The sequence below is a fragment of the Dendrobates tinctorius genome, unplaced genomic scaffold (genome assembly GCF_039654945.1).
Source record: "Dendrobates tinctorius isolate UK_male_01 unplaced genomic scaffold, ASM3965494v1 ptg000062l, whole genome shotgun sequence".
Lineage (NCBI taxonomy): Eukaryota > Metazoa > Chordata > Amphibia > Anura > Dendrobatidae > Dendrobates > Dendrobates tinctorius.
The window spans coordinates 214,242-241,638 of record NW_027361730.1 but is presented as its reverse complement, the minus strand read 5'-3'; the positions used below and the strand labels follow the sequence as shown (position 1 = coordinate 241,638).

At 42.7% G+C, this 27,397-nt stretch overlaps 1 protein-coding gene across 2 annotated transcripts in view; it reads left to right on the top strand.

The window, feature by feature from the left end:
- KLHDC10 (kelch domain containing 10) overlaps positions 1–27,397 on the top strand; it is a 96,166-nt gene that overhangs the window by 56,131 nt on the left and 12,638 nt on the right. For both annotated transcript variants that reach the window (XM_073579183.1, XM_073579182.1), the window contains 4 exons: positions 10,928–11,082; positions 13,847–13,995; positions 15,691–15,775; positions 16,555–16,621. In XM_073579183.1, the coding sequence (XP_073435284.1) occupies positions 10,928–11,082; positions 13,847–13,995; positions 15,691–15,775; positions 16,555–16,621 (456 nt within the window). The remainder of the gene's footprint in view (positions 1–10,927; positions 11,083–13,846; positions 13,996–15,690; positions 15,776–16,554; positions 16,622–27,397) is intronic.

The window sequence follows — 27,397 nt, the reverse complement described above, 5'->3', positions numbered from 1 at the left end:
GAACTGTTTTAATACTTACATTTTGTGAAATGCAAAGGCTTCCTACGGAGTTACACGAACTTTCCCATTTTTAGGAAGTTTACCCAGGAGTTTGGTATTTTCTTCCTGTTTATGTTTTTAGTTATATTTTCTGTATTGTTTGAGTTATGGTTAAGATACTGACATTCAATGTGAGAGGATTGAATAGTCCGGTCAAGAGATATCTCACGTGGAGAGAGATTGGGAGCAGCAAAGCAGACATCATCTGTCTCCAAGAGGTGAAGCTAGCCAGGGAAGGACACCCTAAATTCGAAAATAAAAATTTCCCACATATATTTAAATCTCTAAATGAGAAGAAAAGAGCAGGGGTTGTGGTTTTAATTAATTTCGAATGAGACTGTGTTTTTATCAGTGAGTACTCTGATTGCGAAGGCAGATATTTCATACTTATCTGCTTGATTGACAAACAACTAACAACACTTGTGAACATTTATGCTCCCTGTAATGGACAAATGCGTTTCTTCAATGGCCTGGACAAAAAAATTCAAGAAGTAAAAAGGTGCCACCGTCTTAGTAGGTGATTTCAATATTGTTCCAGATGGTTCATTAGACTCTACTTCTCCCACTAGATCCTCATTCCCTCAACTCAAGCAGTGGCTTTGTAATCATGAATATTTAGATGCTTTTAGGTGTCTCAACACTTCATCTTTGGAATATACTTACTTTTCAGAGGCACACAAATCTTTTTCTAGAATAGATTTATTTTTAACAGACACATTTTCAATATCAAAATTTAAAAAAATAGAAATTCTACCCAAAACATTTTCAGATCACTCTCCAATGGTTGCTGAAGTTTCTCTTGGTAGATCGGCCAAATTTAGATCCCAATGGAGATGTGATTCATCACTCCTATTCAACCCAAATCAAAAAAAGGAAATAGAATTGGCTTTAAACAACTATTTTATTGAGAATGACATCAATAATACATGCCCATTTACTTTATGGAATGCTCACAAAGCAGTGATCAGAGGTGTAATGACCCATCTAGCCTTCAAAAAAAAAAAAAAAATAAAAGAAAAATTACATAAAATACAATCAGACCTAAAAAATCTAGAAGAAATCTTACAAAAATCAGCTCACCCACCACCCAATATCCATTCGGAAATCCTAAAATTAAGATTAGATCTGAGATCGGAGTTGTTCAACGAATACGATAAGTATGCTAATTCCATGAGGTCCAACTTTTATTCATCATACAACAAACCGACTAAATTAATGGCACAAAAATTCAGAACAATTAGAATCAAAAGTAGAATTAGTAGAATTAAACATGACGGCTCCATACTAGAACACCCCAAGACAATCGTAGATGCCTTTGCAGAATATTATTTTTCTATCTATAATCTAAATTCAGATCAGGAAACACATCAACCTGATAGCCAAGGAATTGATGATTTCCTTACATCTTTAAACTTGCCTAAGGTTACCACCCAACAATTATTAAATCTAGAGGCCCCCTTTTCTGCGTCGGAAGTTTCAGAAGCCATTAAATCACTTAAAAAGAGAAAAGTTCCGGGACCCGATGGATATACTAATGAATATTACCAAACCTTCAAATCTATTTTAACCCCCTATTTGGTCCAAGTTTTTGATAAAGCATCTTTGTCCGGCGCATTTCCATCTGAGATGTTACGGGCCAACATAATACTAATACCCAAGCCCAAAGGTGACCTGGAGTCAGTTAAAAATTACAGACCCATTTCATTAATAAACACAGATGTCAAATTATTTTCAAAAATTATAGCAAATAGACTAAAAAACATCCTCCCAAGTATTATCCATAAAGATCAGCTTGGATTCATTGAGGGACGCCAGACAATTGACGGTACTAGGAGAACACTGAATCTGATAAATTTCATCAAGAAGAAAAAAATCCCTTCACTCCTTCTGGCTTTAGACGCGGAAAAAGCCTTCGATAGGGTTAATTGGGAGTTCCTAAAAGCAACCTTAGATAAGTTTGGCTTTAGTAACAAAATAATAAAGACAATAATGGCACTGTATTCAAATCCTTCTGCAAATGTTTACGCAAATAGTCACCTTTCTGACCAAATTAAGATAACTAATGGAACCAGACAGGGATGCCCACTTTCTCCCCTTTTGTTTGCGCTGATAATGGAGCCCCTAGCGGAAGCAATAAGAGCTAATGATGAAATCCGTGGAATACAGATGGGTGACAACCAATCTAAGATTGGCCTTTTCGCTGATGACATTATACTAAGTTTGTCGAATCCATTGAACTCAATCAAAGCGGTTTTATCAACTATTGAAAGTTTTTCTAGGATTTCATTCTACAAAATAAACGAGACCAAATCGAAAATACTAGATTTTTTTCTTAATGATTTTACTATCTCAAACATTAAAAAGATTTCCAGGTTTGATTGGGAAAAAGGATATTTCTTATTTAGGTATCTCTATAACCAGAAACTTTAGAAAAACAGTGGAGACAAACATGCAGAATATTATTAAAAAAACACAAAACGAACTAAACAGTCTCTCGAGCCAGGAAATATCATGGGTAGGCAGAATAATTTTAAACTCTCTACCCTTCCAAAAATCCTTTATACCTTCAGAGCAATCCCATTATTTATCCCACTAAAGTATCTCAGAAAGCTCCAATCCATTATAAACAAATTCATATGTAACAAGAAAAGAGCAAGGGTGGCATCACACATCTTAACTAGAAGTAAACTAAATGGGGGCCTAGCTCTCCCAAATATGATTAATTATTACTATGCAAATCTTATCAAACAATCCTTTTTTTGGGTAAATACAAACAACGCTCCAGCATGGGTAGACTTGGAGAAGCATTCCAATAAAAACAAAACTCTTTTAAAGACAATCCTGGAATGTCTTACGTCATCCTCCCCTTCACATTTTGATTCCCCAACAATTTCCGCAACCCTTTCAGCATGGAAACAACTAGCTAAACCCCAAATTAAGAAAAATCAGAGCCAAAGGTTTGTTCAGTTGAAAAATGTTCCTATAAAATTTCTCGGTCTGTTAGTGGAGAAGGAAATTCCGACAGATTGGAATAAAAGAGGTATTAAGGTGATAGGGGACTTGTACGATGGGAAGGAATTTTTAAGCAACGAAACATTAAAGACTCCAAAAAATTTTTCTTCCCAGGATTTCACTCTCCTTTCTCTACTAAAAAAACACATATTAAAATTTATGAGGAAAAAATCATATATAACGGACTCTACTAGTCTGCTACTTTGTAACCCTAATGTTAAACTCCACTGGAGATCGAGAAATATCTACGACTTCTTAAATGGTTCTGAGGATTTAGAGAAAACTCCATATATGTTAAAATGGGAGAATGATTTTAACATTTCTGTCTCTATGGAACAATGGAAACAGGCCTTTTAAAAGGACTTATTCATCCAATATTTGCACATCTCTACATGAGTCCTTCTATAAAATGATATCTAGGTGGTACTTCACGCCATTAAAGTTAGCCAGAATATTCCCTGGCAGATCTCCAGAATGCTGGAGAGACTGCGGATTTATAGGTTCAATTTTACATATTTTCTGGGAATGTCCTAATATTAGACCTCTATGGTTGGAAATTTCTAGGTTAATTAATGAGGTGACAAAACAAAAAATAACCCTGACACCACAAATGGCACTATTGTCCTTAAATCTTGCTGAGATCCATCCTTCCCATATCCCAACAGTCATTCATTTATTTCTTATAACAAAGAATGCCATAGCATCTCTATGGAATGAAAATGCTACTCCCAAACTCAGCGATATTACAGATAAAATGTCCCTGCACTGTTCATACTAAAAAAGTCATGCTTTGGCAAATAACTATTTCACAACATTTAGTAAAAGATGGAAATCCTGGATGTGCTTCGCCTCAGGTCAAAATTTACCTGAAATTGCTTGCTCCTGATATCTCCTATTTTGTGATTCAGTTAATTGGTTATATTTTATAAAAGCGAACATTTCCCTCTCTAAACAGAAATAAAGATATATAAACACTACTCTAGTTTAATGTAGGAATATTAAGTTGTACCTCTAAAATATAACTGTTAAGGTATAGGTATTGTATTAAATGTAGGACTATCTAGTTGTACTTCTACTATACTACTACTGTTGAGGTATATATTTATTTATTTGATACTCCTACTGTATAAACTCAAGGCATTACAATACTGCTATATTTGCATACCCTACGGCTGTAGGCATGATGTAAAATACTACTGTTAACTTTATGAAAAACTTAATAAAGTTGTTTGAAAAGGAAATGTGTCCTCTTTAACTTTTAGGCCTTTTAGAGATCTTTTCATCTTCAGCTTGCTTAATTATTCTCCATAACGTTTGACTAAAAGGAGAGAAAGAAATAGGCCATGAGCAGGGGATCACCCTGAATAGGACATAGCATATATAATACAAGTTTTATCAAACACAGCAAACAAGCACATTTCTAACAGTAGTCAGTTCTAGAAATAGAGACAAGGCGCTACTGCGCAAATAGCAGTATACATAGTCTCACTCATAGCTAGGTAGATAAAATAGCCAGCTAGGCAGTGGCTGGATAAACCGACCAGATACAAAGCAAGCGGCCAGTCCCCAGACACACAAATACCCAGTGAGCAAGTGTGGACAGAAAGTTACGGTATGTAAATGATAAAGATCTTTATACTTGGCTAAATGAGCGGCGCTAACACACTAATTCTAAATTATGCTCTATATTACCTATGTGTGGGCTTACTAATTCTCCTATTGAGAATCCTATTTACATGGACCTAGGGATATAGGCATCATTCTCGGTGAGGGTGATAGTTGGTAGCAGGTGGGTTGCTCTATTATGAGCATTGTATTTGTGTCACATTTGTGACCATTTTTAATGTTTTTAAGAATTTTTGCTGTTTGCTGTGTTTAATAAAATTTGTATTATAGTGTGTTCCAAATTATGCAAAAAATATTTCCTCATATTTTCTCAATTACCTATATGAATTGCAGTCATTGTTATTTTCCAGTCATCTAATATTCTAGTATAAATGCAATGTTTTTTAACAAACTGCCTATGAAAAAGTGTATATTTTTAAAAATAAGAAACACTCAAAATGCATGTTCCAAATTATTATGCACAGCAGAGTTTTCAACCTTTTTTTATTTTGAACAAAAAAATGGTCAATTGTGAAATTATAAGCATTATCAGCTTATTACAAAATGAAATCAAACCGTTTTCAAGTCAAAACTTTATTCTAGGTGATGTTACATTTGCACATAGGACCCCTTGTTGGAAAGAAGCTTCTGAACTCTCTCGTCCATTGAATTTGTCAGTTTTTGGATGGTTTGTGCTTCAATTGTTTTGCATGTGGACAGAATACCCTCCCAGAGCTGTTGCTTAGATGTGAACTGCCTCCCGCCATCATAGACACTCCTTTTGATGATGCTCCAGAGGTTCTCAATGGGGTTGAGGTCAGGGGAAGATGGTGGCCACACCATAAGTTTGTCCTCTTTTATGCCCATAGCAGCCAGAGATGCAGATGTGTTATTTGCATTATGAGACGGTGCATTATCATGCATGAAAATGATCTTGCTGCGGAAAGCACGGTTCTTCCTCGTGAACCATGGCAGGAAGTGCTGTTTTAGAAACTCCACATAGATTATGGAGTTCATCTTTACCCCTTCAGGGATCCTAAAGGGGCCGGCAATCTCTCTCCCCATGATTCCAGCCCAAAACATTACTCCACCTCCTCCTTGTTGGCGCCTTAGCCGTGTTTTCATGGGGTGTCCATCAACCAGCCATCCTCCACTCCATCCATCTGGACCATCGAGCGTTGCACGGCACTCATCGGTGAACAAAACAGTTTGGAAGTCAGTCTTCATGTATCGTTTGGCCCACTGGAGCCGTTTCTGCTTGTGTGCAGTGGATAGAGGTGGTCGACAGGATGGCTTATGCACAGCTGCAAACCTCTGGAGGACCCTGCATCTTGTTGTTCGGGGGACGTTGGAGGCACCAGCAGCTTCAAAAACTTGTCTGCTGCTATGACGAGGCATTTTTGCAGCTGCTCTTTTAACCTGACGCAATTGCCTGTTGGAAGAGTCCTCAATTTTTCCTTATCAGCACGCACACGTGTGTGCTGGGAATCGGCTACATACTTCTTGATTGTGCGATGATCACAATGAAGTGTCTTGGCAATGTTGATTGTAGTCATGCCTTGACCTCAATACTCCACAATTTGTTGCTTCTCAGCAGCCGACACATCCTTTTTCTTTCCCATTTTGGCAAAAAATGTAGGCTGCTTAATAATGTGGAACAGCCTTCTTAAGTAGTCTTGCCTTTATTTGGACACACCTGCCAAACTAATTTGCACAGGTATCTGCAATTGCTTTCAGTGATATAAAGAGCCCTGACACACATCACCATCAATGAGTTTAAATGACAAACAAAAAAATTCTAACCTTATCACTCCTAAACTTTTTGCATAATAATTTGGAACACCGCATATAAACTGTGTCCTATTCAGGGTGATCCCCTGCTCATGGCCTATTTCTTTCTCTCTTTTTTGTCAAACATATGTACTATTTAGGTCTAGGTTGGATCCCCTTAATTATCCTTTCGGTGGTGCACCCATTTCTTTGTTTCTCATTATTCTCCATAACAGTAATTTTGACTACGGGTGCACAAACTTTTACACCCAGTACATCTCTACTATCCACAAAAAGACCTTTGATGGTCCTTTTGTGTATTTGTACTTTTGGTTTTAACTTCTTGTCGTTTTACCCCTCTTTGTTAATTCACATAATAATAATCTTTATTTTTATATAGCGCTAACATATTCCGCAGCGCTTTACAGTTTGCACACATTATCATCACTGTCCCCGATGGGGCTCACAATCTAAATTCCCTATCAGTATGTCTTTAGAATGTGGGAGGAAACCCACGCAAACACGAGGAAGAACATACAAACTCCTTGCAGATGTTGTCCTTGGTGGGATTCGAACCCAGGACCCCAGCGCTGCAAGGCGCCACAGCCATTGTGCTGTCCATGAATATGTAATGACTTAATGTTTAGTCTGAGTCACCACGCCGGCTTATCCTAAAACACTGTGAACCAATGTACTACCAGCGGCTCTACCTTGTATTGCGTTTTACTTTAACTTCATTTTGTTTGCAAATGTTTTGGAAATACTGTCTATTGTTATAGACCTACTACTTGTGGCATAACTAGTACCCGGTGTTTGTATTTGTATTCTCTTTAAAAAAAAAAAAAAATGTAATAGAGATGATAAAAAAAAAAAAAAAAAGACCTCTGGTGTTGGAGCTTGTAACAAGATCTGTCAGTCGGCTCTCCCATGGGCAGTGCTTTTAGCACTAGAACTACCGCATGTTTCATAATACCTATAACTACCATTAGGGGTCATTTTGACCCCCCCCCCCCCCCCATTCAAAAGTACTGACTCTGGAGTAAAAATAACTTTTTTGTTGCCAACAAATTAAAGAACATTTATTTTAACTTAGTAGGAACAGTGTTAAGATCAAGTACAGCCCGCATTTTCCTTTTACATGGTCATAGCATGCGGTGTCCAACAGTTAACACAAACAGTACTTTCTTCCACTTTCCCAGTGCATTTTCCACAAACTGGTTTGTTACAGCTTGCGCAAGTTTTAGTTGTTTTGTTTTTGTTGCATCTCCACATTTTCGCTTGCGGATTTCTTGTCCTTTTGTTTGTGGTTCAGACATTGCGGATGATGGGCCACTTCTTCTGACTCATTTTCAGATAAATTCTGAAGACATTTCAAAATTTCATCACTTGTCAGACCCCTCTGCTTACTCATGCTTCAAATATACATCACAAAAAGGGACTTGTAAGATCACAGAAGTAATAAAACGACACTGTACAAACATGCAGAGTTGTAGCTTCAACTGTAATGTTTGCTACTGAAGTGCTGACAGAAATCGCTACAAGAAACAGGGGTCAAACATGTTTAGACATAACAAAATGCTGAATCATCCCTGATATGCAAAGATACAATTACACTCTACAACTAGGGAGAAGCACTGTGATTTTCTGTACTCTGTAATATTAGGTGACTTGCCTACTACTACTTTTATGTATGGGGTCAAATTGACCCCTTCAGTACGTATAGGTATGAATTGTAAAATCCGGGCCCCTGAAAAAGTTACAATTCATTTGTGTCATAAAATATACACTACCATGAATAAATAAGTCACAAAAAGTCAGAACTCATTTGTTAAAATTTTAGAAATTATAGGAAAAAGAAATGGCAAAAGGGGTCAAAATGACCCCTCCGGTAGTTCTAGTGTTAAATCATACTAGACGGATGGACCGGACCAGTCGCATGCTCCTCCATAGGCAGCCATTTTGTAGACTGGTAGCTGTGCAGTCCATGAAGCAAGCTTTGCAAGCATGCTCATAGATGCAGATCCTACCTCTGCGACCATCACCCTTCTCCTAAGACGATTCTTGTATATCCTGTGGATATGCAAAAAATATCCTAAAAAGTCATGATAACTTGAAAACAGCTTTAACAAAATATATCAAAGTTTATTAAATACCATATAAAATATTACTAATTGCAATAATAAATGTAAGAAAAAGATTAGACAATGGAAAAAGTTATACTGTAACCTACCCATGGGGGAAAATGTTACTCAATGTTTTCTATTTAGGTTATTTCAATTAGAAATATATTCCTGGGATATGTCTGTATAGATAAGGGACCTAGATCATTCATTATAGATAGATTAGCTGAAGAGCCCGGTGCTGCCCGGGAATAGTAACTACGGTTAGTTATAACAAATTATAGCCACAGTCACTATAATATCCCACATCCCGTCAACCAGAGCCACCGGACTACTACCCCTAATATCCCACATCATCTCGTCAGCCTGGGGTCAGAACCAGAGTGCTAAGTGGAACGGTCCTAACTTCCATACTGGGGATCCCTTTAAGAGAGGTCTGGTGTCAAAACCAGAGCGCTAAGTGGATTTGCCCTGACTTCCATACCAATGATCCCTTTAATAGAAGCCTGGGGTGAGAATCAGAGCGCTGAGGGATTTACCATAACTTCCATACCGGGGATCCCTTTAAGAGGGGCCTTGGGTCAGAACCAGAGCACTGAGTGGATTTGCCCTACCAATGATCCCTTTAATAGAACCCTGGGGTCAGAATCAGAGCACTGAGGGATTTGCCCTAACTTCCATACAGGAGATCCCTTTAAGAGAGCCTGGGGTCAGTACCAGAACATTTGAAGGCAATTGCCCTGACTTCCATACTGGAGATCCCTTTAAGAAAGGCCTAGGGTCAGTACCAAAGCGCAGAGTGGATTTGCCCTAAATTCCATACCAATGATCCCTTTAAGAGAAACTGGGGTCAGAACCACAGAGCTGAGTGGAACGGTCCTAACTTCCATACCGGAGATCCCTTTTAAGAGAGGCCTGGGGTCAAAACCAAAGCGTTGGATGGATTTGCTGACTTCCATACCAATGATCTCTTTAAGAGGGAAGATGTGCCTATATGATGGAGGATGTGTATGAGCACAGGAGGGGTGGGGGGGGGAATTCATTTGTCATGTGCTCTGTGCTCCTTTCTGGGGGGCAGACAATGGCTGGGAGCTTATGTTCCCAGGGATGCTAGATTTCTATCACCATGTCAGTGTCTGCTGAGGTGTTAGGAGAGAAAACTTGCTCATAGCAACCAATCACAGCTTAGCTTCTTTTAACCAGCTCTGGTGAATTGAGAGATGCTTAGTGATTGATTGCAAGGAAAACTGTTGCTCATAGCAACCAATCATAGCTCAGCTTCTTTTGAACAGCTCTGTTGAAATGAAAGATGCTTCGTGATTGGTTGGTGACACACACACACACACATTCAGTTTTATATATATAGAGATTTATTGCCATGTATATGGTGGGCTATCTTTTTTTTTTTTTTTTTAATGTTGTGTGATGGAAATATGTATGTATTCCATATAGATCTCACTTGCATGCTATATACTCTTATGCACATATAGATATACATTCACAGCTGTCTTGAACTTTATAATCAATTGCTGAAAATGACCTACTAACCCCATAAGCCAGTCTGGAGAACCAGCATTGTCCCGTGGTAGCATTGTCTTGTGATATATCTACCAGACATGGGAAAGAGGAAGTTGGACCAGATGCACCAGCCGATATCGGAGTTTTGCTGACATTGCAGAACAATGGGTGCCGTAAATTATATTGCTAGAATCAGCTTTTTATTAATCCCTTCCATATATGTTCATGTATTCAAACCAGCCAATTAGATAAGTTCAGCCTTATGTTAATGGGATAACCACCCTTTTCTATATGCATCTATAAATATATGTATGCACAATAAAGCTTCAGAGCATTGAAAGAATTGACCGCTGTCTCTGTGTACAGTTCTTTTCTTTCTTTCTTGAGCGCTCAGACTGTCTAATCAGGACAGGCCGCAGCACACACAGGGATATATCTATCCATACAAATTTCCATAACAGTTGTACATTCACTTTGTATAGACCGTGACATAACTTTTTTTTTTTTTTTTCTTTGTTTAGTTTTTTTTTTTTGTTACATTTACTATTGCAAATGCAGCACCAACCGCCATATGAACAGCTTCTATCCACTCTCTGTTCAACAATTAAATCGTCATGTGTAGACTATATACTGTATCTGTCTTGTTAGATGTTACTTGTTGTATCTGTTGTTATATATTATGTTGCCTCTTTGCCACAAAGAGTTCCTTGTATATATGTAATATGTACTTGGCGATAATAAATTTGATTGATTTGAATTATTTTCCTTGGTATTTAATAAACGTTGATATAGTTTTATATTTTAAGATCCTTCTGTGATCGTTTTATGTACAGTAGTCTGATATGTCTTCTTTCACATTGCAGTGGTTTTACATGGCTACAATCTCCTGGTGTTTGGAGGCACCGGCATCCCATTTGGTGAAAGCAATGGTAATGACGTCCATGTTTGTAATGTGAAGTATAAGAGATGGGAAAAGCTAAGCTGTGACGGAAAGAAACCCAACCGCATTTATGGCCAGGTTTGTTTCACTTTTCTAGTGTATGGATATGTTACAGCCCTTTCTTTGCTATGTTTGCAAATGGCCTTTTCACAGAGGATGAGGACTTTAATTCTGGCGCCATATATTTGATGTAGCAATCCTAAAAGCCAATATTGACTTTTTAGCGAGCCTTACCACATGACTTGAGATAAATAATGCTTTAAGGTGTTTTCACCTGTTCAGTGCAAAGCAGATCTGACATTGATAGGTGAGAGGCCTTTGACAGAGGTTCCAAAGCATATTACTGAACTAAATCGGGTCTCTTGCTTTGCACTGATGAATGACAAACATCCTGAAACGCTTGTCTGCAAATGGAGCGTATGGTTTTGCTGCTTATGCAAAGTAATTTGGCAACGCTTGTTAAAAGATCGATATTGACTTTAGGATTACTACATAAAATAGATGGCACTAGAGTTCTAGACCCCTTCCTCAGTGAAGAGGATAGCTGCATATTTAATGTCACTTTCATTGCATTGCCTATACGTCACTGCTTGGCATTCTCGACAAAGTTCCCCCTTAGATTTTGTAAGTTTTTAACTATTTTCATTAGATATCTTTATACAATGCTACAAAAAATTTAAGGAACACTTGAATACCACATCCTAGATATTACTGAATGAAATATATTCAAGTTGCGAACATTTATTCATTACATAGTGGAATGCGTTGCGAACAATAAAACACAAAAATGATCAATATAAATCAAAATTAATATCCCATGGAGGTCTTGACTTGGAATGATAATTTAAATCAAATTACAGACTGATTCAACTTTAGTAGAAATCCCTCAAGACAATGAAATACTGGTCAGTAGTGTGTTTGGCCTCCACGTTCCTGTATGAGCTCCCTACAACGCCTGTGCTTGGTCTTGATGAGGCAGCGAATGATCTCCTGATCTTTTCCTAGACCTAGATTAAAGTATCCAATCAACTCCTGGACTGTCTGTGGTGCAACGAAGTGTTGGTGGATGGAATGAAACATGATGTGCTAGTTTGGATTCGGGTCTAGGGAATGGGCAGGCCATTCCACAGCATCAATGCCTTCATCATGCATGAACTGCTGGCACACGTCAGCAACATGAGGCCTAGCTTTGTCATTCATCAGAAGGAACCAAGGGCCCAGTGCACCTGCATATGGTCTCACAATGGGTCTGAGAATGGCAGTTGGGGTACCTCTGGCTAGCACATGGAGGGTTATGCGGCCCTCCAAAGAAATGCCTCTCCACACCATTGATGACCCACTGCCAAACCGGTCATGCAGGCAGTGGAACGTTCTCCAAGGCGTCTCCAGACTCTCGTTTGTCACATGCTCATTGTGAACTTCGTCTCACCCGTGAAGAGCACAGGACGCCAATGTTGAATCTGCCAATCTTTGTGTTCTCTGGCAAAAAGTATTCACTTTGCACGGTGTTGGGCTGTAAGCACAACACTCACTTGTGGGTGTCGGGCCCTCATACCACCCTCATGGAGTCTGTTTCTCACAGTTTGAGCAGACACATGAATGTTCGTGGCCTGCTGGAGGTCATTTTGCAGGGCTCTGGCACTGTTCCTCCTTGCACGAAGGAGGAGGTAGTGGTCCTGCTCCTCGGTTATTGCCCCCTCCACGTCTCGTGGTGTACCGCCCTGTCTCCTGGTACAGTATCTGCTCCATGCTCTGGACGCTGTGCTGACACACAGCTACGATTCTTGCCACATCTCTCATGGATGTACCATCCTGGATGAGCTGCGCTACCTGAGCAACTTCTGTGGGTTGTAGACACTGCCTCATGCTGCTGTAGCTCTAGGGGTGAGAGCAAGGACAAAATGCAAAAGTGACCAAAACAGCCAAAAAGGATGAGAATGGAGAAATAATAATCTTTATATAGGGCCAACATATTCCACAGCAATTTACAATTCAACAGTTCATATACAACAGTCATAAGTAACAAAGAGATACTACAATAATTAAAGCAAAGATAATGACCACCCTGCTCGTAAGAGCTTACAATCTACAATGAGGTGGGGGAGACACAAAGTACAGGTGTTATATTTACAATGATGGTCCAACCATCTTGTGGAAATGAGGATAGATAAAGGTTGCATGAGCTGGTCACCAGCCAGTATTTGTAGTGCTTTTAGGTACGGTGGAGTTTTGATGGAGGAGGGTTATGTTCAGAAAAAGTGAATGGGCTATATATAAAAGGACTTTGATTAGGAAAATGGTCTGTGGTCACCCCCTGTAGAACCACTCCATTTCTACCTGTTGTCTGTTCCATTTGCACAACAGCAGGGGACATTGATTCACAATCGGTGTTGCTTCATAAATGGACAGGTTGACTTCACAGAAATGTGATTGACTTTGAGTTACATTGTGTTATTTAAGTGTTCCCTTTATTCTCACCCCTAGAAATAGGGGGAAAACGGGAGCAAGTTTTACTTCTTTAGGATAGTAAGGCTGCTTTCTAACAACATTATTTGAGATCCCGCTCATCTTCGTTTTATTAATGTTTTGCTATCTGACCCATGCAGGCATACATTTATTGCAGCCTAGCTGTATTTGTGCTGCTTATGCTATACAGGGTTATTTTTTTTCTCCATGGTCAGAGATTTAGGTACAGTAAAGTAACACTACTATAGGTAATGTCTATCATTTTATTGTACATCAATATTGCGACTTTGTACATCGTTAAGGAATTGTCCCTAATGTATATGTTACAAATTTGGAGCAATGTATTTTATTTAACTCAAGATTTTATTTAATTCAGGCAATGGCAATTATAAATGGCTTCCTATATGTATTTGGAGGAACAACTGGGTATATTTACAGCACAGACCTACATCGACTGGACCTCTCTACCAGAGAATGGGTGCAGCTTAAGCCAAACAACCCGCCCTGTGACTTACCAGAAGAAAGGTAAATCATTCCTAATTGCATCTAAGCTAGTCTACACTGAAAGTAAAAAATGCAAGAAGAAAAATTGTAGAATTATAGAGTTCACTGGATTGATAGACATGATGTGCAAATGATGAAAAAGCTCAAATAAAATTGGCAAAATATCTTGCTTTATTCATTGTTGAGTATGTGGTATGAGGCATTGGTGTAACTAGAATGAAGACTAGAGGGGCCTGGCTACTGTAAGTTATACCACCCCACATGATAATCCTGGTTGTAGGACCGGTATGCCTCGTCCTCACGAAGGTCTCTTCTTGGCATTGCACACATGGTCTCGTCAGATTTGAAAAATGGTGCATTAGTGATCCATTCTGTACTGCAAGGGAAACTAGACATCCCATACAAAGCCGAAGGCACTAACCCTAGGCAATTTTTTTTTTGTTTTTCACTTTCGTGTTTTCCTCTCCTTCATAGTTCCTCTTTTTTTTTTATTTTTCCATCAATATGACTGTGAGGGCTTATTTTTGTGAAACAAGTTGTACTTTTGAATGACGCCATTGATTTTAGCACATAGCGTACTGTAAAACAGGGGAAAAAATCAAAGTGCTGTGAAACAGCAAAAAAAAGCGCAGTTGTACAATTCTTTATTTGCCATGTTCACTATATGGTAAAACTGACCTGACAATATGATTATCCTGCACTGCACAAGTCAGTAGTCTATTGTCAGTATGTGCAATGCTGGCGAGTTGGACCAGACAGTGTTCCAAAGCGAGCGCCGACATTTACCATGAGGGGAGAGCGGAGAGTTGTAATGGAGAGGATGGAAAAGTGCATCGAGCCCTTGGCCACGCCATGGATGCACCGAAGCCTCCTCTACATAGGTAATAACTTTTTTTTTCTCCATTTTTACTAAAGTATTTTGTTTTTCTTTTATAGGGGTGAAGTCTTTTTTATAGGGGTGAAGTCTCTTATGTGAAGGGCTAAATAGTTCAGTTTTGGTGCTGTCACTCCATTTAAACTGTTGAAAGTCTGACCTTTTTTAAAGAAGGTATATAAAGTGGATGCTGGCTTGTAAAAATCTTCCAGAAAACCAGGATTATTTTATTTTTAATGCATTTTTGCCTAGTAGTAACGACTAAGTAACTGAGATCTTTGCCAGTTTGCACAACTTCCTGCTGCAGCTGCCTTAGGCGGGGTCAACACAAGCGTATTTCACGGACTGCAATGCCTGTACTGATCGGGGGCCTCCATTCCTTACTCAAGGCTTTATATTCACACATAAGACTGTCACTCTTGTAAGACCGCCATGGGATAGTGAGTAGAAGAGGATAAAATGCTAATCCTCTGAAACGTTGGGAGACTAATGCTACATAAACTACAGATACAGAAGTAAAAAGTGCCACCTCTTTAGCTCATGTTTCATATAGTAGTTAGAGCCAGGATATTCATTGATTAGAGACAACTGGCAGCAGAAGGAGCCTCCCCGCTCTGCAGCTTGTCCTTTATTGGCTCATAAATGGTTGAGGAATTGCCTTTGTCAGGTTGCAAGCTTAGTCTTTCTTCCTCAGCCTTTAAATCAAAATCCTGTATCAGGTAGAAGTTACCACATATATTCTTAAAGCTTCCCTGGATACAAGGAGAAACATTGTTTACTTGTATCACCTACTGGTAGTTTTTATATACAGTATTTTTTTTCACTTCACTGTTTTACTGCAGGTACAGGCATGAAATAGCACATGATAATCAGCGAATATATGTATTAGGCGGTGGCACATCATGGACAGCATATTCTTTAGACAAGGTAATTTTATTTATTGTTTTACAGTGATGGGTAGAATAGAATGAAGGGTTCTTCTCAAGGCTTTGTTCCAGGAGTAATATTGCAAGTGTGTGTGCTTTCTGTGGTTCCAAAAATTCAAGATTGATTTTTTTTTTTCTTTTTAACAGTAAACGTTCCTCTCATGTGGTTGGAATGTTTGTGTGAATAGACCCTGACTTGTCTCCACCAGTGACATTGGAAACTTGTCACACCATTCAGACACCAATGCAACAAACAGCACACTGTGGCGCTATTGGCCTTTTTATTCTTCTGTAATAGAGGAACTTTGATAGTTTAAAACTAAAGACACATAATAATAATAATCATCTTTATTTATATAGCGCCAACATATTCCGCAGCGCTTTACAGTTTAACAGTTTCAAAACACAAGTCATAAGTAACAACGCTAACAATACAATAATTAAAGCAAAATAAGACGAAATAAGCCGACGCTGCTCGTGAGAGCTTACAATCTACAATGAGGTGAGGGAGATACAGAGTACAGGTGTGTATTTACAATGGTGTATTTACAATGATGGTCCAGCCATCTTGCGGGAGTGAAGGATGGATGGAGATAGTGAATGGGCTACACACGCACACTTACACAGAGAATGACTTTGATTAGTGAATGTGATAGGCCGCTCTGAACAGGTAAAGAATCTATGCACACTATTGTTTTCATAGTGGATGTAACACAATAGGAGTACTAATTTGGCTATGTCTTGTCTTTTCACTTTCTGCATCAACCAATTCTTATCAAGATTCATGCTTATAACTTTGAAACCAACACTTGGGAGGACATTCCAACCAAGCCACAAGAAAATCTAGGTAAGTGCAACATCTGGCAATAACTTTTAACTTCTAAAACTAATAACTAGTGATGAGTGAGTTTACTCAGTACTTGGGTTTTCCTAGCATGCTTGGGTGACCTCCGAGTATTTTGGCGTGCTTGGAGTTTTAGTTTCTGTTGACGCAGCTGCATGATTTGTGGCTGCTAGACAGCCTCAATACATGTGGGGATTGCCTGTTTGGTAGGGAATCTCCACATGTATTCTGGCTGGCCAGCAGCCACAAATCATGCAGCTGAGGCGACTAAAACGAAATCTCCGAGCACGCCAAAATACTCGGAGATCACCCGAGCATGCTCGAGGAGACCCGAGCAACGAGTATACTCGCTCATCACTACTAACCATTTGCAGCATGAGTTTCACTCTCTGAAATGTCTACAGTGGGACATAAGCACTAAGTCCCACCTACTTGGCGCGTTATCAGCTGAATATAAAACCATTGAAAAAAAAAAAAGATTGACTCTGGTAGAAATAATACAGATTAATCTGCAGTGTGTTCAACTGTAATAGACTAGAATATTTGTGAAGTGACTGCTCACCAGATCATCATTGATTCAGTGCTTCTGATACTTTTTACTAATTGCTACCTTCCTTATCCCCTTTCTGATGTAAAAGTACATCATGTTTGGTACAGTGTTCTTGCAGCTGAATATATCAGTTTGTTCTCGTGATTGGACAGGCATTAGCTGTGCCTGGGGGGCTGTTCAGTAGGGAAGCCCAATTGACGTCCGAGTCCGAATTGCACCCAATAGTTGGGGTCTGTGCCGTTTAGATGGTTGATGACGGGATGTGCATTACTCTTCAATCCCATCCCTTGTGCCACATTTGTGGGGTGCCAATGGTTGAAATGGCAATGATTTCCGTGTGTCAGTTATGGTGGCCTGTTAAGCTGTGCAATAAACTGGGTATAACTGGCATCCTGTCACTGTAACAGTGACAAGTCTAATTCAGTAAATGATTAAGAGCATTAAGCCACATTCACATGTAGGTAAAATACTGAACGTATTTGTAAACTAAAACCAGGAGTAGGACAGTCAAAGGAAAAGTATAAGGCCGGGGTCAGACGTGTGAGAAACTTGGACGAGTCTCGCACGTCAATACCTGGCACTCAGACCGGAGCGTTCAGCTGCATGTATTTTTGTGCAGCTGAACGCTCCGGTCCCGAGTGCCGGCGGTAGTGCCGGGTATTGATGTGTGAGACTTGTCCGAGTTTCTCAAGTCTGACACCAGCCTAATAGAAACATGTGCACCACTTCTGTATTTTTCACCCACTCCTCGTTTTGACTTACAAATACTGATCAGACTGTTGCGTGGCGGCCGTGCTCCATACAAGCGTATAAAGCAAGAGCGCCACTAGATGGCTTCTGCCCAATAGTGTGTATATTGCACATATCCCCACCATTTCTGGCTCAGAAGCTAGTGAATCCTCACACCATACAGTGCGAGCTCTGGGGGGATTCAAAGGTCTGAAGTCACACAGAGAGCAGACTTTTCATTTTAGACCGGAGAACCCCTTTTAAATAAAATGTGATCAAAAAGTTGTAAAGAAAAACTGGTTTTCCTGAAAACATTAATTTATCCAGCAACAAACAAGCCCTCACTCAGCAGAAAAATATTTGTAGCTCTCCTGAATGTGGCGATGCAAAAACAAATGTAATTTCTTTATCGCCTTATTGGGGGACACAGATTACCATGGGCGTATGCTGCTGCTGCTGCTAGGAGGCTGACACTATGCAAAACAAGAAAATTAGCTCCTCCCCTGCAGTATACACCCACCTACAGATACCAAGTACCTCAGTTTGTGCTTGGTGTCTGTAGGAGGCGGACCGGGATCTCCCCAGATCCGCATCTAACCATTTTCTTTTAGGTTTTGTGTGTGTGTGTGTATTAATCTTTTCCCATTTATTTTCCAGATTCTACGCCGGGAAACGGGGTGAATATTCACCCTGCTTTCCCATATGATGCGGCTGAGCGAGCAATGTGGTGTTACCCACATCGCGACTCTCAGGACCGCAGGCAGGACCCTTTCCCTATCACTCTCGGGTGCTACGGGCTGACTTCAGGTGGCGGGTCCTAGCCAATTCCCCTCCTCACACCTCTCCCGGGACAGGGCTGAGAGGAAGACGGCGGTCACCGGCGGTGACTATCCCTTGCAGGCAGAAAGGTTTGGCGCCGTCTTCTGCACTATCCAGAGAGAATGCGGGGCAGAGGACATTCATTCCCAGTGGCACCCCCTCATCGCGGGCCCCTGTGCTCATCCTCTTCAGGAAGCATGTGGACGTCAGGTAAGCAGCCAAAAGGGCTACTATCAGTCCCATGCACGCTCCTTACAGTCTGGTAGCAGAGTCGTCTTTGAATTTCTCGCCCATTCTCTGCAGCCGCGCGCCTCTCTGCTCCCACGCAGGGTGCCCTTCCCTGAAGCAGCAGGCAGCGGGGCCTCTCTCCCTTACCTCCCTCATCCACCGCGGCGTCACGGGCTCATCACGCCGGGGGCAGAAACCGGCGCGGCGCTGATTTTACTTTCACTTTCTGTTCGGCTCTGGTGCGCGCCCACTGCAGAGCGCGCGCTTTGTTGGCGCCATTCCTCAGTCCGTCACAAGACTGTGCTCTGTTCATGGATCCTTTCTCTCCTTCTGACCCGCGCCCCCCCCCCCCCCCCCCCCCCCCCCGCAGGTCTCAGCCAATCGCGCAGCGCTGCCGCCCATGTCTAATGTCTTGCGCCTCCCTGATTCCTCGTGTGGCATGCCAGGGATCTCTGCTTGGGGGACTCTTCTGCTGTTCGGCTGCACATCAGATAACGGTGCTGGTGACGGTAGGCTCTTATTTTTTTTCTGAGCCCCTAATTTTAGCCCCTGCGGTAGTACTCCCTATTCAGATACTGGCTGCAGTAATTCTGCAGTCCTTGCATATGTCCTACTCTGCAGGGGCTCCTTACCCTAGACCCTCCGCTACCCACTACGTCTGCGCGCACTGCAAAAAGAAGCGGGCGTCAGGGCAGTTGTCTCCCTTCTGCCCGTCCGGCAGTCCTTCCGTGATGTCTGCCCCACCGGAGCACCCTGAGTCCAGGGATGAGCGCACCCCCCCCCCCTCCAGAGTGGGCTGCTGCAATGTCTCTCAGTCCCTGGTCCAGGTCTTGGAACGTCTTACGCAACTATCTTCAGCCACCTGTGCTCCGACCGCCTCTCACGGTGAGTCGTCTGCACCTGACCGTGACCTCCACAGGGACAGGCCGGGTAGGATTGCTAGGAAGCGCGTTATCTCTAGCTAGTCTTCAAGCTCGCAAGGTCCGTCTCTTCCACCCAGGCTGCTTTTCTCGTCTCCCTCGTCAGAAAATGACAGGATCTGACTCAGACGCAGATAACATGTCCAAGTCTCATGACGTGGTCGATAGTCTCATGTCGGCCATTTTCAAAACGCTCGAAATAAAGGAAGATAAAGCTCCTCTTCAGGATGGCTCCGTCCCCTTTAAACGAGCAAAACCTTCCTCCCGAAACTTTCCTAACCACAATGAGTTCGAGACCACTTTATCCAAACACTGGGAGCCCCCTGAGAAGCGCTTCTCAGGCCGCAGGCACTTAGACGTCCTGTATCCATTCGATGCGGACCTTCTTACAAAATGGACGAAAGCTCCCGAAGTGGACCCACCAGTTTCTCGTCTATCCTCTTTGAAGCATCCGGCGCCTCTTTCTGCCCTATTTTTTTTGCTTCTGCTTGGGTGGCAAGTGTCATTTCAGCTTGGGCAAAAATTCTTCGCAGGGGCATTCTGTCTTCTGTCGGCTGCCCCTCAGGAAGTTGGAAGTTCTGGCAGACCAAATTAAACATGCGGGTAAATACCTTTTGTTCGCTGCCTTGGATGCGGCCGGTTGCGTAGCAAGGGCTAACAGCAATATAGTGGCTGTACGCCGAGGTCTTTGGTTAAAGTCATGGAATGCGGATACCACTTCTAAAAAGTCGCTCGCCAATCCGCCCTTCCATTGTTCTAGGCTCTTTGGGGCCAAGCTGGATCAAATAATTTCCGATGCCACTGGGGGTAAAAGTACTTCCCTCCCCCAGTCTCGACCAAGACGCCTTTTTAACAGAAAGGGTTTTCGGCCCTTTAGACCTTTTCGTCCGTTCTCGTCCAGAGAGATATGTCCAGCAAGAGCGCCCTTCCGCATCTAGGGAGCGAGAGCAGAAGAAACCATCTTACAAGCCCGCTCCCCGCTGGAGAGCTAGAGGACAATACTCCAGGTCCTCAGGTGCCCGTTCCGGTAGGTTTGCCTCCAATTGATGGGGCACCCCCACCTGGAAGTTTTTCCAGGGTGGGAGGCAGATTTTCCTTTTTCGTGGACGCTTGGCTGTCGGTTGTCGACGACGCTTGGGTCAGGGAAATCATCGCATCCGGTTAAAAGATCAAATTTTCTTCCCTGCCAGACAGGTGTTTTTTCCTGTCTCGACCTCCAAGACAACAGTCCCACATTCCAAGATTCTTTCAGGCCGTCTCTTCCCTTCTTTCCGCTGGGGTGATTGTTCCCGTTCCCTCAGACGCATGGTTTTTCAGGGTTCTACTCAAATCTCTTCGTAGTCCCGAAGAAAGACTGCTCCCTGCGGCCAATCCTGGACCTCAAATTGCTCAGTCGCCACGTGAAGATTCTTCACTTCAAAATGGAGTCTCTTCGATCGGTGATAGCCTCAATGGAGCCTGGAGAATTTCTCTGCTCTGTGGACATACGGGATGCCTATCTTCACATCCCTGTTTGCTTGCAGCATCAGAAATCTCAGGTTTGCGATTCTGGAAAGTCATTACCAGTTCACGGCTCTTCCCTTCGGCCTAGCCTTCGCCCCCCCCCGTGTTTTCACGAAAGTGATGGCGACGGTCATGGCCATCCTTCCATCCAGAGGGATTCTCATCATTCCTTATCTGGACGATCACTTAATCAAGGGCTTGTCCCGTCAAGACTGTCTCCTAAGTCTTCAGATAACCCTGGATACTCTCAGCCGTCTCGGATGGTTAGTCAACAAAGAAAAGTCCATTCTCAGCCCCACTCAGCGTCTGACCTTGTTAGGCATGGAATTCGACACGAATCTGGCCCGGGTGTTTCTTCCGAGGGAAAAATTTGCGTCTCTGTTCAAAGGGATTCGAGTTCTCAAACGGCCAACGCCCATTCCCCTTCCATTCTGTATGAAGGGGAAGATGGTAGCATCCTTGGAAGCAGTGCCCTTTGCACAGTTTCACCTTCGCCCTCTTCAGCTGTCCCTCCTTTCAGTCTGGGACAAGACGACGAGGTCCTTAGACCGGCCCATTCTCCTTCCTCTCAAAGTGAGGCAATCCCTCACTTGATGGACAAGGTCTACGTCAGTCCTCCAAGGGAGGCCCTTCCTCCCGCTTCAGTGGCAAGTCATCACCACCGATGCCAGCCTCCTGGGTTGGGGAGCGGTTTTTCTTCAAAGGACGGCCCAAGGACACTGGAACCCACAGGAAGCTTCTTCCTATCAATCTGCTCGAGATCAGAGCAATCTTTCTGGCCCTTCTTCGCTGGCAACCCCTTCTCGTCGGCAGCCGATCCGCATTCAGTCGGACAACACCACGGCTGTGGTGTACATAAACCATCAGGGCGGCACACGCAGCCACCAAGTCATGTCAGAAGTGGCCAGGATTCTGCGCTGGGCGGGACGTTGCGTCCCAGCAATCTCCGCAGTTCACATTCCAGGGGTGGAAAACTGGGCAGCCGACTTTCTGAGTCGTCAAGACCTAGCGTCAGGCGAATGGTCAGTCTTCGATCAGATATGCAAGCGCTGGGGTTATCCGGACGTCGACCTCATGGCACCTCGTATGAACCACAAAGTTCCGCGCTTCGTAGCCAGGTCCAGGGACCCTCTAGCCGTCGCTTGTGACGCCCTAGTAATTCCGTGGTCCCAGTTCCAACTACCTTATCTTTTTCCACCTCTTGCCTTGATCCCAAGAGTGGTCAAGAAGATAAAATCAGAAGGCGTTCCAGTAATTCTTGTGGCTCCAGAGTGGCCAAGAAGGCCTTGGTATGCGGAACTGGTGAACATGCTCGCGGACGTTCCCTGGAGGCTTCCAGACCATCCGGATCTTCTCTCGCAAGGCCCCCTTTACCACGAGAATTCTCGGTCTCTGAATTTAATGGCATGGCCGTTGAGGCCGCAATCCTAAGAGAATCAGGTTTTTCCAACCAGGTGATTCAGACAATGATTAAAGCCAGGAAGCCAGCCTCTTCCCGCATTTACCATAGGCATTGGAAGGCTTTTTTCCGTTGGTACAACGATTAAAAAAAAAAAATAAATAAATTTCCAATGTCCTTTTCCATTCCGTCCATACTGGGTTTTCTCCAGTCTGGCTTAGATTCGGGTCTCTCTCAGTACCCTCAAAGGCTAGGTTTCTGCCTTGTCTATCCTCTTTCAAAGAGAGCTCGCTTCCTTAACGCAGGTTAAGACGTTCCTCCAAGGAGTCACTCATGTAGCTCCTCATCATTCACCAATAGAACCGTGGGATCTCAATCTCGTTCTTAGCGCTCTTCAAAAGGCGCCGTTTGAGCCCATCCAGGACATTCCTTTGTCACTTCTGTCATGGAAGGTAACCTTTTTGATCGCCATTACATCCATCCGAAGAGTTTCTGAGTTAGCGGCCTTGTCATGTCATTCTCCTTATCTGGTGCTCCATCAGGATAAGGTCGTCCTCAGGCCCGTTCCTTCCTTTCTTCCAAAGGTGGTTTCCTCCTTTCACATCAAGGATATCGTTCTTCTATCGTTTTGTCCTGCTCCTTCTCACCCTCTTGAGAAGTCGCTCCACAAACGGGATGTTGTGAGAGCCTTGCGTGTCTATCTCGCTAGGACTGCTTCACTTCGTCAGTCCGATTCATTGCTAGTCATCTTGGAACGTCACCTGAAAGGGCTTCCGGCATCCAAACCCACGATCGCTCGCTGGATTCTTTCTACCATTCAGGAAGCATACCGACTTCAGGAAAAACGGCCCCCTCCGGGAGTTAGAGCTCACTCCACCAGGGCTGTGGCGGCTTCGTGGACAGTTCGTCATCAGGCTTCGGCTTTGCAAAACTGCAGGGCTGCAACCTGGTCATCCTTGCACACCTTTGTGAGGTTCTACAGGGTTCATACCCAGGCCTCGTCTGATGTAGTTGTTGGTAGGAAGGTTCTGCAGGCGGTGGTGGCTCACCGGCCGACCTAAGCCTGTCCGGTTCTTTCGTTCCTTTTTGCTGTTCCCGCCCTTGGGACTGCTTTGGAACGTCCCATGGTAATCTGTGTCCCCCAATAAGGCTATAAAAAAAGATGGATTTTTGGTTCTTACCGTAAAATCTTTCTTGGAGCCTTCATTGGTGGACACAGCACCCTCCCTGTTTAAGTTGTACCGTGTTGGGCTTTGAGCTCCTTGTTGGGTTGGTACATATGTTTTAAAGTTCCGAGGCTTCTCCTACTGCTTTCTCACCAACTGAGGTACTTGGTATCTGTCGGTGGGTGTATACTGCCGGGGAGGAGCTAATTTTCTTGTTTTGCATAGTGTCGGCCTCCTAGCAGCAACAGCATACACCCATGGTAATCTGTGTCCCCCAATGAAGGCTCCAAGAAAGAGATTTCACGGTAAGAACCAAAAATCCATCTTTTTGTTTGCAGTAGTGTTCAAAATAATAGCAGTCCAATATGACTAACCAGATTAATCACCGTTTTTGGTAGAAATTATATCACATTTCAAACAATTTACCAGTTGGTGCAGTAGATTCTAAGAAAACCAACAGACTCTGCGTTCATGATCTGCAGTTTTTTAAGCCTGTGTATTAGCATAATTAATTGAAAGGAGGGTATGTGTTCAAAATAATCAGTGTGGAGCTGAATTAGTGAGGTCAATCATTCTGTGAAGAAACAGGTGTGAATTGGGTGGCCCTTATTTAAGGGTGAAGCCAGGACATGTTGTACATGCTTTTCCCCTTTAAAAACCTGAGAAATATTGGTCGTTCGAGGCATTGTTCAGAAGAACAGTGTACTTGGATTAAAAAGTTGATTGGAGAGAGTAAAACTTAGAAAGAAGTGCAGACAATGATGGGCTGTTCAGCTAAAATGATACAAATAAATAACTAAAAACTTACTCTTCCTGAAAAATAACAAACCCGGCTCATACAGCTCTGTTGGCTGAAATATATATAAAGTTTATAGCTCTCAAAATATGCAGGAAAAAAAATATTTTTAACGTAATCTGTCATCCGGATTTTGCACCCCAAGCTATTTATGTTGGCATGTAGCTTTCAAAAATAAAATCTAAGGCAGAAACAAAATGAACATATGCCCTGCTGTAAGTAAATATGTAAAAGCAATAGTGCACATAAATAACATTGGGTACTTGTTAAACACCGTTTTTGATCCAAAAAAGCTAAGCTTAAAAGCAATCCCACCAGCGTCAAGGTGTTACACAAGTCGGGATAGACAGGCATAATATCTCGTATTAAAACTTTTTGCCATGTGTCAGTGACATCAATGTGAATAAGGGTCAAGCATAACAGGGTCCCGAAGATGAACACCCAGCAATGGATGGGAAACTACATTAAAGTAATGCCCTACTCAAATAAAGAGCGCACACCCTTAACTGCACTAAGTGCAGAAACCTGAAACCTAACTGAAAAACATGAACCTGAGTATAAGTTGGTATACAGGCAAAATAGGAGCGTGTTCACACTGGCCATTAAACACACAAAGTGAACATATACCCTGCTGTAAGTAAATGAGTAAAAGCAATAGTGCATAGAAATATGTGCATGTAGCTCTTTCAAAAACAATTCGATCCACATCTTTACATGGCCAAAAATTGACATGCAAATGAAGATGAATAAACTATTTGTAGATCTGAAGCCTCTGCCACTCCACTGCTATCATCCACCCAGAGCCGCTGCCTCCTTCTTGACTGATGGCTTCTTTGTCACACAGCATAGTCTTGTCAGTGAAGCAGGAGGAGGCGGCGCTGGGTGGGGAATAGTGCTTGAGTGACACAGGCGACAGAACTGCCATTGCCAATTTCATAAGAATTCATTTAGATTTCTCAGTGACTGAGGAATGGACACCCTCAAACTATTCCAAGAAAATCTTCACTCAGTCTTAATTGGCGTTCCTTCCAACCCCCTCCTTTTTTTTTTTTTTTTTTTTTTTTTTTTCTTACATGGTACTTAGTCCAGCATAGGATTCCCATGCACCACTAATGTGTATGTGCTACTCTGCAGAGCCTCTCACTATCTCCAGAAACAGCAGCAAATCCAAAGATATCTGAGGCACCAAAGAGGTCCTTGAGAAAATACAATCTTTATTCCCAAAAATGTAAGCTGTCACGGCAGTGAGGAGACCACAACAGAGCAACTTTTTCAAGCCTAAAATGCAGTCAAAATACAGACCTACAAATGAGGCATTATGTCACACAGGGTTAATGGGCTCCACCTCTTCCTCCTTTTCAGAGCCCATCCCAGTAGACATAATAACCATTTAGTGCAGTCCTGGGCAAAGTGCGGACCACATGCAGCCCACTGGCTGTCCCAGTCCAGCCCACAGGCAGCCGAGGGGCTTGAAAACAGAGACCCATGGGTCACACTGTGCCCTGTTACGCCCCTTAGAGCGCTAGGGGAATGGGACCGAGGTGTGTGGTGTTCGTGTTTTTTATCTTTTTTTCCCATGTGCATGGGATGTTTGGCTGGACGTGGGGGGAGGCTGTGGGGGCCTCATGGAGGAAGTGGGGTGGAGGCTGTGGGGACCTTGTGGGGGAAGGCTGTGGCGACCTTGTGTAAGACGTGCGGGGCCTCGTGGAGGGGGGAGGCTATGGGGGGTGAGGCTGTGCGGTCTCATGGCGGACGTGGGGGAGGTAGGAGGCTGCTCAATATTAAGTGATCTCAATATATTAATTATAATTGTATTAATATTAATTATAACAAAGGGAAAAATAACTTATTATACTCACCTGTGGGGCAGTCTGGTCCGATGGGTGTTTCGCTGGTCCTAGTCCAGCGCCTCCCATCTTCATGCGATGCTGTCCTCCTGTTTGCTTTGTGTCGTTTTCCTTCGCAGTGCGCAGGCACCTGGAAATGTCAGAGAGGCCCAGCGCCTGCGCACTGCAGGACTTTGTCTGCCTCAACAGGGCAGAGCAGTACGCCTGCGCAGGAGCGCGATGCTGAGCAGATTTTGTGAATGACGCAGGGAGGTGTCATCCACATGGAGGAAGGTGATGGTAAGAAGATGGGAGGCGCCGGACCAAGAACCCCTTGGACTGGACTTCCCCGCATGTGAGCGTAATAAGTTATTTTTGTACTCTTGCAGGTCGGGTTGGGCGCCGATATACAGCATTATAGAATGCTGTATATCAGCCCTGATAGGAGATGGCTGTATCTTACCGTATATCGGCCAAACCTCGGGAAAATTAATTGCTCGCCTCTGATCTAGTGTATAATGATATATATGACAAAGCTGGCTGGATAGTAATGTATATGAGAAATATAGACCTAATAAATTGAAATGACATTTGAATCTTTGATGGATTTGATGAAATGTGGCTACACTTTCTCATAGTGTAACCATAGTGGTTTCCTGTAGCTATACAGTGAAATGTTTTTGTATATATGTACATATCATATTTATTTTTAGTGATTTTAACAGTTTGATACACTAGATGGTGGTTATGGCTACTGGCATGGGCCAAGAGGAAGAGGTGGAGCCCATTATCCCTGTGTGATACAATGTATGTCTGTGTATTGTGACTGTATTTTAGGCTTCA